The 11,115-nt window shown below is 49.3% G+C and overlaps 1 protein-coding gene and 1 long non-coding RNA gene across 11 annotated transcripts in view; one reads left to right on the forward strand and one right to left on the reverse strand.

Moving 5' to 3' along the window:
* The window catches only part of B3GAT1 (beta-1,3-glucuronyltransferase 1), a 46,462-nt gene extending 35,422 nt beyond the window's left edge, over positions 1-11,040 (forward strand). For 4 of the 10 annotated variants that reach the window (XM_090123397.1, XM_031599786.2, XM_090123399.1 and 1 more), the window contains 3 exons: positions 2,313-2,609; positions 7,553-7,670; positions 8,557-11,036. In XM_090123397.1, the coding sequence (XP_089979523.1) occupies positions 2,313-2,609; positions 7,553-7,639 (384 nt within the window). In that variant the 3' untranslated portion in view covers positions 7,640-7,670; positions 8,557-11,036. Of the gene's footprint in view, positions 1-2,312; positions 2,610-7,552; positions 7,671-8,556 lie in introns of all 10 variants that reach the window. The other 6 variants (XM_090123396.1, XM_090123395.1, XM_090123401.1 and 3 more) reach the window with 4 other exon arrangements.
* LOC149915192 (uncharacterized) lies at positions 7,609-8,334 on the reverse strand. The gene is made up of 3 exons (XR_016459547.1): positions 8,254-8,334; positions 8,041-8,123; positions 7,609-7,691 (listed from the first exon to the last, which is right to left on the reverse strand). It is a non-coding gene; the product is annotated as an uncharacterized LOC149915192 (long non-coding RNA).
* Positions 11,041-11,115: the final 75 nt, after the last annotated feature.

Genomic DNA, 11,115 nt, shown 5'->3' on the forward strand with positions numbered 1-11,115 from the left:
CTTCTGCAGTTGGGGCTTTTAGCTGCGCTGCTTCCCTCAGAGAGCAGGAATAAAGCTTTTCTCTTGGTACCATAAACCCAAGCTAAACACTTCCATGAGGAGGAGGAGTGGTCATCACAAAGCAGGAGCTAGCTGGTAGGATCCAAGCAAGAAGAACATGTAGGTAGTTTTATTTTATTATCAAGAGAGCTGATGAAGAGCTGCTTATGCTGTGGAGAGCCCTGTTAGGGTTGGAACATCATCTGCTGTCCTTTGTGCCTGGGCAGGCACATGTGCCCAGCAAGGGAACCCCCAAATCCCACCCTGGAGGAGGTTCCAGGCTCATCTGCTGTTATCTGTTGCCTTTTCTGCCATCCCTATGTACTGTACTTGGCCGTCTGTTCATCCCTGTTTCTTCTTGTTTGAGGAGTCCCTGGGGTATCTGCTCTTTGCTTGCTGTTTGCGTTTGTTTGCTCTCATCCCAGCATGTTCAGTGGTTAAACTCTGTAGCTGTCAAGCACCCAACGCCTGTTTTGCACAGCAGAGAACTCTGCCATTGCAGAGTGGTGCCAGCACAGCACTCACAGGGCGTCTGGTTCAGAGATTGCCATGCTCATGAGGAGCATGTGTTTAACAGCACCTGCTTCATATCCCGGAAACGTAGAGCCCTTTATGTTGCCTGGAGAGGGCTTTGGAGGGAGATGTGTACCTCACCTCTGAGGAAAGAGCTTCCCATACTCTCTGAGGCTGAGATCCTGCAACATGGGACGAGAAAGTAGGATTCCCTCCTTCTCCAGAGGCTGCCAGTTCCTACACCAGGGATCTCCTGTTTATTCACTCCATACGTGCCCCTTTCTCTTCCCTGATGGCTCTCACTTCAGCTTGGATAGCCACAGAATATACGCACTTTTAAAGCTGAAAGCAAACTCAAGCTGAATGTCTTTCTTCCACTTTCCTCCTTTGAGGCTGGTGCTGGCAGCATCTTCAGAGAGACTCTGCATTAATAAAGCAGAAAGGGTTCCTTCATTCACCCGTGTGCTTTGCTGAGAGAGCCTTCTCCTCTCTGATACAGAGCTGCAGTTAAGGTCACATGGAGCCAACAGAACGTGCTGTGAAATGCAGAAGACACGCATTATTGTTCCCCGTGGACAGGCACTGTCGTTAGCATGTGTATAATGCAGAAGGGCAAGTGCCAGAGCTCTTCTGGTCTCGTTTGCAGTAATTAGCAGTGATGAGATTAGCTCTGGGAGATCCCTGATCTAAGAGCCTGGGCTGAGAGCAGAGAGTGAGGCTGAGGCTGCCAGAGAGCAGGACCGGCCACTGGGAGTGCAGTCAGATGGGTGTTCTGATCATCTGTACTGGCAGGCACACACACTGGAGTGTCCCCTGACAGCTCCTATCTATTTCTAGGGACCCCGTTGGGAGCAGAGGCATCTAATGTCCTTCTGGGTAGCAGGGCCAGCTGCAATGCCCTGTCCTGTGTGCTCCTCCCAACCCTGCTGTTGTGAGCTCCCCCTAACCATGCTTTTAGCTTTCCTGTGTCTCATAGCTTGAGACTGCAGCTTTCAGGGAAGACAGCTTTCTTCCAAGATACGTTATTCCCAGATTCCTTGGACAACATGCTTTCCCCCTGGCTTTCCTGACTTCCACTACCATCCCTACCAGAGCTGATGTCCCACAGCTCTGAAGGCCTTTTGACCAAAAAAAAAAAAAAAAATTACTTAAAGCTGCAAGCAACTGAAGTTTGTTCCTAGTGCTGAGCTCACACTTGGTCCCATGGCTGTGAGCCCCTTCCCAAAACACCACAGAATCACAGAATTGCCAGGGTTGGAAGGGACCTCAAGGATCATGAATCTCCAACGCCCTGCCATGTGCAGGGCCACCAACCTTCCTGCCTAATGCTAGAGCAGGCTGCCCAGGGCCCCATCTAATCTGGCCTTGAACACCTCCAGGGACGGGGCATCCACAGCCTCTCTGTTCCAGTACCTCACCACTCTCTCTGTAAAGAATTTCCCCCTGACGTCCAACCTAAATCTCCCCTCCCTCAACTTAAAACCATTTCCCCTCGTGCTACAGTTATCAACCCTTTCAAAGAGTTGACTCATCTCCTGTTTGTAGGCACCACCTGCAGCCCCAGGATGCACGTCCTTTTACAAGTGAGAGATGCTCAAAGCTCCATTGCTCCAAATCACAGCGGTGCCTGGGAGCATCACCCAGGCTCCCAGCCCCACGTCTCTCCCGCAGGACACTGGGAAGGTGAAGATGTTTTGTTGGAGGTGCGTTTCCTCTTTCAGCACACACCCACCGTGCCCTTCTCTCTCCTTTGCCTCCAGATGCGCAGCACCAGGAAGGTGTCGGTGTGGCCAGTAGCCTTCGTCGGTGGCTTGCGCTACGAATCCCCCAAAGTGAATGCAGCAGGGAAGGTCTACGGCTGGAAAACTGTGTTTGACCCCCATCGCCCCTTTGCTATAGACATGGCAGGGTTTGCTGTGAACCTCAGACTGATCCTCCAGCGATCTCAGGCGTACTTCAAACTGCGAGGAGTGAAGGGAGGCTACCAGGAGAGCAGCCTGCTGCGAGAGCTGGTCACCCTGAACGACCTTGAGCCGAAAGCTGCCAATTGCACTAAGGTATGGTCTCTTCCTCATATGTGGGATGTGAGGACCTGGTGATAGGGCATGCTGATGGTTCTTGCCCTAAAGACTCTCCATTCCGATATGAGAGGCAGCAGATGGATATCTATCTGGGATGACGGGAGTGTGCGAGATGCGATGAGACAATGCTGGTTAGCATGACAGGCATCAATCGGAGCACATCAGTAACAGAGGGGCTGTCAAGTGCTCTGAAAGCTTTGTGAGCGGGTGGCAGGCACTGGAGGGACTTTATCTGGGATCAGAGATTCCTGCGTAGTGCTCACGCCTCTGTCTGTAGAAGGCAGCCACCCAACATCCATTGTGCAATTATCCCAGAAGGACTTTTCTTTTTTTTTTACAAATGAGCTGTTACTGCAGATAGAGACAGTGTTGGGCCATCTATTCCAGGTCCTCATCCACTTCAGAGCTGAAAGCTTTTCCTGCAAAAAGCTCTGGCCTTGCCCTACAATTAGGTCTTTCTGCCTCTTTCCTCCCTTACTGCCCTGCTAGCTAACAGCAAATGCTGGCTGGAAATTAGTGTGCTTTCAGCAGATCGAGGGAGATGCTCAGGTTGCTTTTAGGCTGCACAGAAGAGTTGGGGCATTGAGAGGAAGGGGAGGAAGGAAAAGACTGGAGGTAAGAAATGGTGCTGTCAGACAGGCTGCCGTGCCAGTACTGCACGCAGAACTGCAGGTCAGAGCTGGAGAGGAAGCAGGAATTGCTGCCCAGGATTTGAGGCAGACTGCATTTCTTTTTCTGGCACGGCTGTAGGGATCTTACAAGGGTCCTTGTTGAGAACTGAATGCTGTCTGCTCCTGGCAAACTCTGAGTGCAGCTTTGCAGGTTGGGCTTTGCCTTTCTGCTGTTAGCTGTTGCCAGCAGCCTCCATTTTTTGAATTGCTGTTTTGTTCACCCTTCTGATGAGGAGGAGAGTCCGAACAAGCAGCAGAGGAGGACAAGAGGTGGCTGTGCTCTGGGGTCCCCAGCATGAGAGCACAGACTCTCAATGGGCCAGTGTGCTCCTAGCAAGTGTCATTGCTCGCAGCTGTAAAGCTCTGCAGTCAGATTTACATTAGAGATTACGATGTGCTCAGGTACCATCATTAAGGAGGGATCAGAGAACTGTGTAAGATAAGCACAGACATCTGCTCTCCAGAAGAGCTGCCCTCGCTGCGTATAGTGCTGTAATGTTCAGCTGCCTTCAGCACACAGATGCTCATTCCTGCAAAAACCTTATTCTTTGATTGAAGATATACATTCTATTTGTCTTCTTAATTTGATATCCGCCCAAAATGAAGAAGAAAATGAAAGAAGTCGAAGTGAATTGCCCAGGCTGGTTAGCAGTGGGATTGTGAGGGAACGTGGCTTTACAAGCGTGCTCTGTATTTCTGTGTCCTGCTGTTTCTACATTTCCCCCACAGCACACAAAGCTCTCTTCAATCCGTTGACACATTACATCTGACAGGATCAAGGTCTAAGAGATCTCGTGTTCCCATAAGGTTGATGTAACTGGGACATATTCTGCTCCCCGTTTCCTGTGAGTGCCTGAGGAAATGAGCTGCAGCACTCAACCAGAGCCCTTAAAGGACAGAGACCTTGTCAGCGGCCTCAGCTATTCAAACAGCACGAGAGCACAGACCACAAAATACAAGGGCACTGCAAATGATGTCCTTCTTGTTGGAGCTGCCCATGCAGCTCCTTGTTTCCCCAGATGGACAGAGTGGTATAGTTCTCTGGGTGAGGCAAGCTTTTGTGCTCTTGGGGGGTTTTGGTAGCTAAAAGCAGCCATTCCTCCGCTCTCCTTCCCTCCTGGCTGAGCGTGATGTGGGATTAAAGCTGTGGGCTCACAGCCTGGCATTTAGGTGAATGTTGCTGAAGGGAACTGGCTGGCAGCCGTGTGCTGGGCAGGAATTGCTGGGCAGCAGCGTGTGTGTGGGCAGTGTGAAATGCCACCATGGGAATGGCACTGCTGTCACGCGCACACACACACACACACACACACACACACACGCTGAGAACAGGCAGCAGAGAGTGTCCATGCAGTGCCTGAACCCCGAACCAATCCTTTGGGTCTGGGAAGCAGCCCTGAGAGGGAGATAAATCCTTTTGCATCAGAGGAGAGCAAGCCTGGCCCTGCAGCAGCCAAGGAATTACGCAGCAAAAGGGAGCAGAGCTGGCTGCTTCGTGACATCACAGCTGTAAAATAGCTGAAGCTGACTGCTAATGGACAGGAGGGAGGAAAAAATTCAGCCTAAGGCAAGAAAGCTTGTAAAGGAGTGCTTTGCTTCCTCCTGATCTTACCCTGTGGTGCTGCAGAGTAGGCAGGGAGTTGGCTTCGTGAGCTCTTTGTGTTTCTTCCCTTTCAGGGGCTGAGCAGCAGGGTATGGATGGAGCAGATCTGCCTTTCTTTTGCTTAGATTGCTCCTGAAATTGGGCTGCTGGGTTGGTGTGGTTTGCAGTGAGCAGTCAGTACCCTGGCTGCTGTGTGACAGCACTTTGTTGGTGAAGCTTCACATGCAGTGCCTGAGCTAGTGATTTTTTAGGGGACGTGCAGAACCTGGAGGGCTCTTTTTGCCTCGTTGAGCCCTGATGAGTCTCCAGAACTGCTGTGCCAATGCCATCTCCCTGTAGCACAGCTGAAAGCTGTCATTTCCATCTGAGCGGTTTGGGTTTTGCAGTACTCTGCCTGCTCCAGGACCTTCGGATCATGTAATAGCTCAGACTGGACCACCAAAACCCTTTTCTGTGATCTTGAGCTCTGCCTGTAACACCTATCGCCTTCAAGGTGGTAGAACTGCAAAGCTGGCAATCACTGTTTCAAGTAGCAGGTATTGCTGCCTTCTATGGAGGGCTTTGGTACTGGAAATCCCGTGACCCCCTCCTACTACAGGCTGACTTGCCTGCTTAATTTCCTGTTGGAAGGCAATGAAAAAGCTTGCAATGGCAACGAAACCTTATAATCTTAGACCTGTTCCAAGCCTCGTGATTCTGGATGACAAGGCTGTCAATGACCGATGTGTGTTGCAGTAGTGAGGCTTTCTAAAGGGAATGCAGGTGACCTGCAGGAACCACTGCTTAGGGGAGGTCAGGCACTCAGACCCCTCCTTTTCTCCCATGCAAAATGCACGTTTGCACAAACCAAAGATGCTCTGAGACATCAAACCAACGCTGCTTGTGGAAAGCATCAAGCTGAGAGCAAACACAGGTGTTGCTGTGTAAAATGGTGCTCTCCCTCCCATATTAAAGAGCACAGTGTGAGAAATGGTAGAAGCTGCTGCATTGAGCCGCAAACTCTGAGAATCAGTCGGTTGTGGTCAGTTAATTCCACATAACTGCCTTTTTGGCACTTGGATTTAACAATGTCAAAGCGGGATGCAATTGAAAAGAAAAGCTATTAATCTGTATTTGTGCCTTGGTGCCTGGAGCTGTGTGAGCCCGAGCCCCGTTGATGGCGGTGTTTGTATGGGAGCAGCTTTTCCCTGCTCCTGCTGGAAAGCAGAACTGCCCACCAGCTTGGTTTCCAGCACCTGCACTGCATTAAGGCTTGGCTATTCTGTTTGTTGGACGAGGAGCTCGTAGCTGATGCTGACGTTGCCTGGAGAGCTGCTTGGCGAGACCTGTTTGCTTTTGCTTTTCATTAGGAAGTGAGGCAGTAATTGCAGCAGTGTAATAGCAGTGGCTTCTTGGGAAGGTGGGGGAGGCTCCTGTTTAACTACAAGGGCTTGAGGAGTGCTTTGTTCACCCTTTAGAAGCAGAGCGTGGCCTCGTTTTTCAGAAAAGCAGGAAGCAGGTACAAGACTGTTTGCAGATATTTGGATTTGAATGCAGCGAGCATTGTCATAGCAACAAGAGGGAGACCCCAGTGAGGAGGAACCATCACTGAGCAGGTGAGAGGGAGCAGGAAGCCACAGCTCTGAAGGGACAAAACTGCTGCCAGCAGTACAGCTTGTAGTGCTGAGCAATGAGCAGAACTGAGTCTGGTGAGGGGAGAGCGTTTCCAGAGCTTGGAGCATGGCATGGCTGAGAGGAACTATTGACCTATAATACCTCCCTCACCACAGATGTCAGGCAACCTCTTCCATTTATATTTTTTTCTAGTTCTTTTTTGCAGGCATTGATTTACGTTGAGCTTTACTGTTCAGATTTTAGTAGAAATTACGGTCCTGCTGTGCTTCAGTGCTGGTTTCAGCAGGTTGGAGAGGGGCCCTGAAAGCGATGCAATGCATTGTACCTGGTCTGGAATAGCAGGAGCTATAATACCAGGAGTGGGGCTGGTGTTTTGGAGGAAATGTGCGCGGGGAGCCCAGAGCATGTGGGAATGATGGGGTATTCTGTACCAAGCTCGTGGCTCTGGTACCTCTGAGAGCAGAGGTGGCAACAGACAACCAGAACAGCAGTAAGGACTTCTCTCATCAGTGGCACTTCATCATCTCTTCAGGGTCATGAAAGAATTTAAAAAGAAGTGGTGTAGTGAGGTTAGCAAGCAGTCACAAAGTGAGCCAACGTGGCCAGAGATTGCTTTTCCATTTTGCACCCAGCAAGCAGCTCCACACTGCCCAAGGGTGGGCTAACACTATAAGCAAGAACCGGAGTCAGGATCCTGACTGTGGGATTCGTGCATCTGATCCTCTGGTGATGAGGGAACAGCCTTACATCATTGGCAAGGTTGATGAGCCTTTGGAGGAAGATTGTTGATAACCACATGGAAGGAGCAGGTTAATGTCCCAAGACAGTATACTATAAGATAGGTAATTTCTGTGCACTGTGCATTCTGGGTAGCAGCAGGCCTACCTAAATGAAGTTTTATGCAAAGCTCCTTGCAGCTGTGAATGCACCATTAGACCCCAGGGTAGATGGTTAAATTGCACTATTGATTTAATGTGCAAGAATGTTTGTTAGTGCAGTGAAGGGATGCAGCTAATGACTTCTGGTTTCTTCAGATTTTAGTCTGGCACACGAGGACAGAAAAGCCTGTGCTGGTGAATGAGGGGAAGAAAGGATTCACAGATCCCAACGTGGAAATCTGAGCGTGTTCAGCTGAGTGGAGACCAACACCAGGTGAGAGCTCATGTTCTGGAACTGTAAGGAGAAGCAGCAAAAGAGGAAAATGCCAAACAATGACAGGATACACAAACCACACACAGTCAGTGACAATAAGGGAGGGTGTAGGTTAAACCCCAGATGGGACATTGGGTATCTATTTACCTAAGGTCAGCATATAGTGTCTTTGGATACCACTGCTGCAGGAGAAACAGAGAAGAGGAAAGAGCAGACATGCATGCTGGAGGCTGACTTCTCCGTTGTTTGTTCACGCCCTGGCTTCTCACCTTTAATTACCTGAGCATTCTAGTGCATTAAATCTTCTGTATCTGCAGAGTGCACCCTGCAGTTGGTTTGCTAGAGTAAAGGATGAAATATTTCCTCATACCTGCATCCAGACTGCTGCTCTTCATTATTATGGGGGGAAAAAATATATGCACAACTCCCTTCAGCCAGAGTGCAGAACCAGGCCTGGAGGGGAGAGAAAATTGCTGCTTGTTCTCTTTTCCTCTCAGACACAGAGAAGTCAGAGCAGCAAGGGGTAGGGGAGAGGGGTGGATCTGCTCAGCAGCAGTGTATTTTTAACATAATGAGTTCTTACAGCACGTTCCCTCGGGCTGCAGTGATGGAGCCCTGCCTGCTGCAGGGCCTGCGCTGTGGCCCATTGGCAGGACAGCAAAGGAAAGCCTGCACTGCACACTGTCTGTGCTATATATAGCAGCTTTGCAGAGAGGCCATAGCTCTTCAGTGCTGTCACAACTGCTTTCCACCAACACCCAGTTGCCTAGCAGCAGTAGTCACAGCTCTGCAATCTGAGATGGGTTTTGGGTTAGCTCCAAGGGGTGGCAGCTCACTGCAGTGAGGCAGAGGGGTAATAAACATGCTGGTTGTGTCTCTGTTGCAGAAGATTTCCTCACGCACAGCCTCCAAGGTTTCTCCCCACAGCATACAGCCAGACATGCAGTAGCCAGGACCTCTGCTGACTTCCAAGAGTTTTAGTGTACTGAAAGCAAGCAACACTGCATACATAAACTACCCGGATCCCCCCGCCCTTCCTCCTGGACTCTGAGCAGAACCTGATGCTCTGGGGGTGGAGAAAAAGCACAGAAATACAGGACTGAACTTCCCTACAGGAGCAGCTGCCCTGCGAGACACTTGGTTTGGGAGAAGTGCACGATGCACTGAAGATGCAGCCCGGCTGGAAGGGCAGCCCAGACTGAGCGGGCTGTTATACAGGACGTGAGAGCAAGGGTGAGAATGCACACGAGTGTGCTGGCCCCAATGACTTGTTCTTCCCAGACATGCACCCTGTGGCTATGTGCCCAACAGCCAGAGCAGCTCCCTGCTGACAGAGGGGACAGCTGCCTTCCGAGATGGCATCTCAGCCCTTAATTCTAAACCTACTTTAATCAGTGTTTATTATGCTGCACAAGACAGGAAGGCTTGGGGGGAGAGTGAAAAGCAAGGCAGGTTAGAACAAACCCATCTGTACATCTGTTTCTTGTATCCCCTTCTCCTTCCCTTATTTGGCTTCGTGGGTTGGAGGGTGCTCTGTGCTCATACATGGAGTTACGTGCACAACATGCAGCTCTTGATGCTAAAAGAGCTGTGAGGGGTTTTTAAAGAGATGGTTGTGGCCGTGCACCGTAATACTTCACCTGGGCTCAGATCTTAGTTCTATTTAGCTCACATTTGGTTAATGTGAGTGTTAGGTGTGGGATTCTCAGAAGGGTGCTTTTACATAAAGCCAAATTTCTACTCTTAAAAAAAATAAAGTGAACTGCTTAAAAATAGGGATTGAACAAGAAAAATTGATTTTAGTACATGTACCATCTGAGTGGAGTGTATCCTTCAGTCCTAGCTCCTCTTTCAGGGCTGGACTGGTGTGCAGAGCCACACTGGAGCCAATCAGGAGTTAACTAATGGGAACAGAGCTGCACCCTTGTAAAGGGATCCTGTGCTTAGCGTGCTCTGTTCCTTCCTCCTCTGGCTCCAGGTAGGTTGAAAAACTATGCAGAATATTAGTTGCCTCTTCCCTGCTCTGTAACTTCAAAGGACAGGAGATGGCATTGATTAAAGGATATTCTCTAATGAAACTGTATCTTGCTCCTCAGCAAGAGGGAGGTGGCTGAGCAATGCAGAGGAGGAACCTGGGTGCTGCTACTTTGGCTGACTATTTGAAAACAACAAACTTGCTGAGGAAGAAATTAAGGTACAGCTTATAGCCCTTCTCTGAACCTCCAGCCAGCAAACACACAAAAACCCCTAAATAAATACACAGATCTTAGCACCCTCCCCTCACAGCTGTCAAACATCTGATCAATGCCCACTGCCCCAATTCTTTCGGAAGGGTCTGAAGCACAAGTTTCCCTTTGAGTCAAGGGAAAGTGTAATCCCAGATTTGGTTCTTTTTAGCCCTAATGCATAGAATTACTTAAGTACTACAGGTGGGATTGTTAGCTTCAAAGTGCAGAATTCTCCCCTTGGACTGATGGCTGTGCATTCCCTAATATTTAAAGAAACATTTGGGTTTGTTTTTCAAGTTATTTTCTCCCACTGTCCTTCAGAATCAGTGGGGGAAAGCTGCATTGCTCAGCTCTCAGTCACAAAGCCTTGCTACACAGCCTTTAGAATAACATTCTTTTAGATGCGTTGGCTGAAGTGCTACTGGGATAGAAAGCATCCAGTTCCACTGGCCACTCTATGGGAACAGGCACTGTTACCTTATGCTAAAATGGGAGCTCTGTGCATTTGAGCAGACTGATTCTGTTCTTGTATGAGCATCCCAACCTCAGTTCAGTCTGCACACCCTAGAGGGGAAGGAGACATTGCTAAAGGCATACAAATTCTGCTGCTAAGCTAGTTCCCAACTGATGGCCTCTCCTAGCTGCATGTTTTCATTCACTAATGTCAGCTCCAGCCCCTGCTGAGCTGCAGCCTTCCCTCCATGGAAGGAAATAACTTCCAGAAAAACACAAAGGCCCAAGTCCTGACCACAGCCCTACTTTTACACTCCTCAAAGTTGTTGGGCCCTTCCAACTTGCATAGCTGCACTGTGTGTCTGGGGAGCAGAGATGTGCACGCTCAGTGAGACCAGCTCTGGTCAGGGTGGAGTGTATTACAGCCGCACTGTCTGTTCTCAGTTTTAAATAAACTGTATTTAAATTTGTTAAATAAAATTAAGTATGGTTTTTAAGAGCTAGAATGCCCTGCAACTCCATTCTGAGAGGCAGTGCATACGGTCAGTGCTTCTCAGAGACCTAATCTGTTCTCCCGTTTGCAAGTATTTATGCAACTCCTTGGCTTCTATCACAACCAAAACCTGATTGCTGCTCCTTTATAAGGGGGAATTTCATCTCCAGGTGCAAGGAGCTCTCTTCTCCGTGACTGAAAGCTCTCGCTTGTTCCTGACCTGAAACAGAATGGTAGTTTTGATACAGGAAAAAAAAACAAAAAAAAACCC

Source organism: Phasianus colchicus, chromosome 23 (genome assembly GCF_987193195.1).
Source record: "Phasianus colchicus chromosome 23, bPhaCol1.hap1.1, whole genome shotgun sequence".
In the NCBI taxonomy this organism is placed as follows: Eukaryota; Metazoa; Chordata; class Aves; order Galliformes; family Phasianidae; genus Phasianus; species Phasianus colchicus.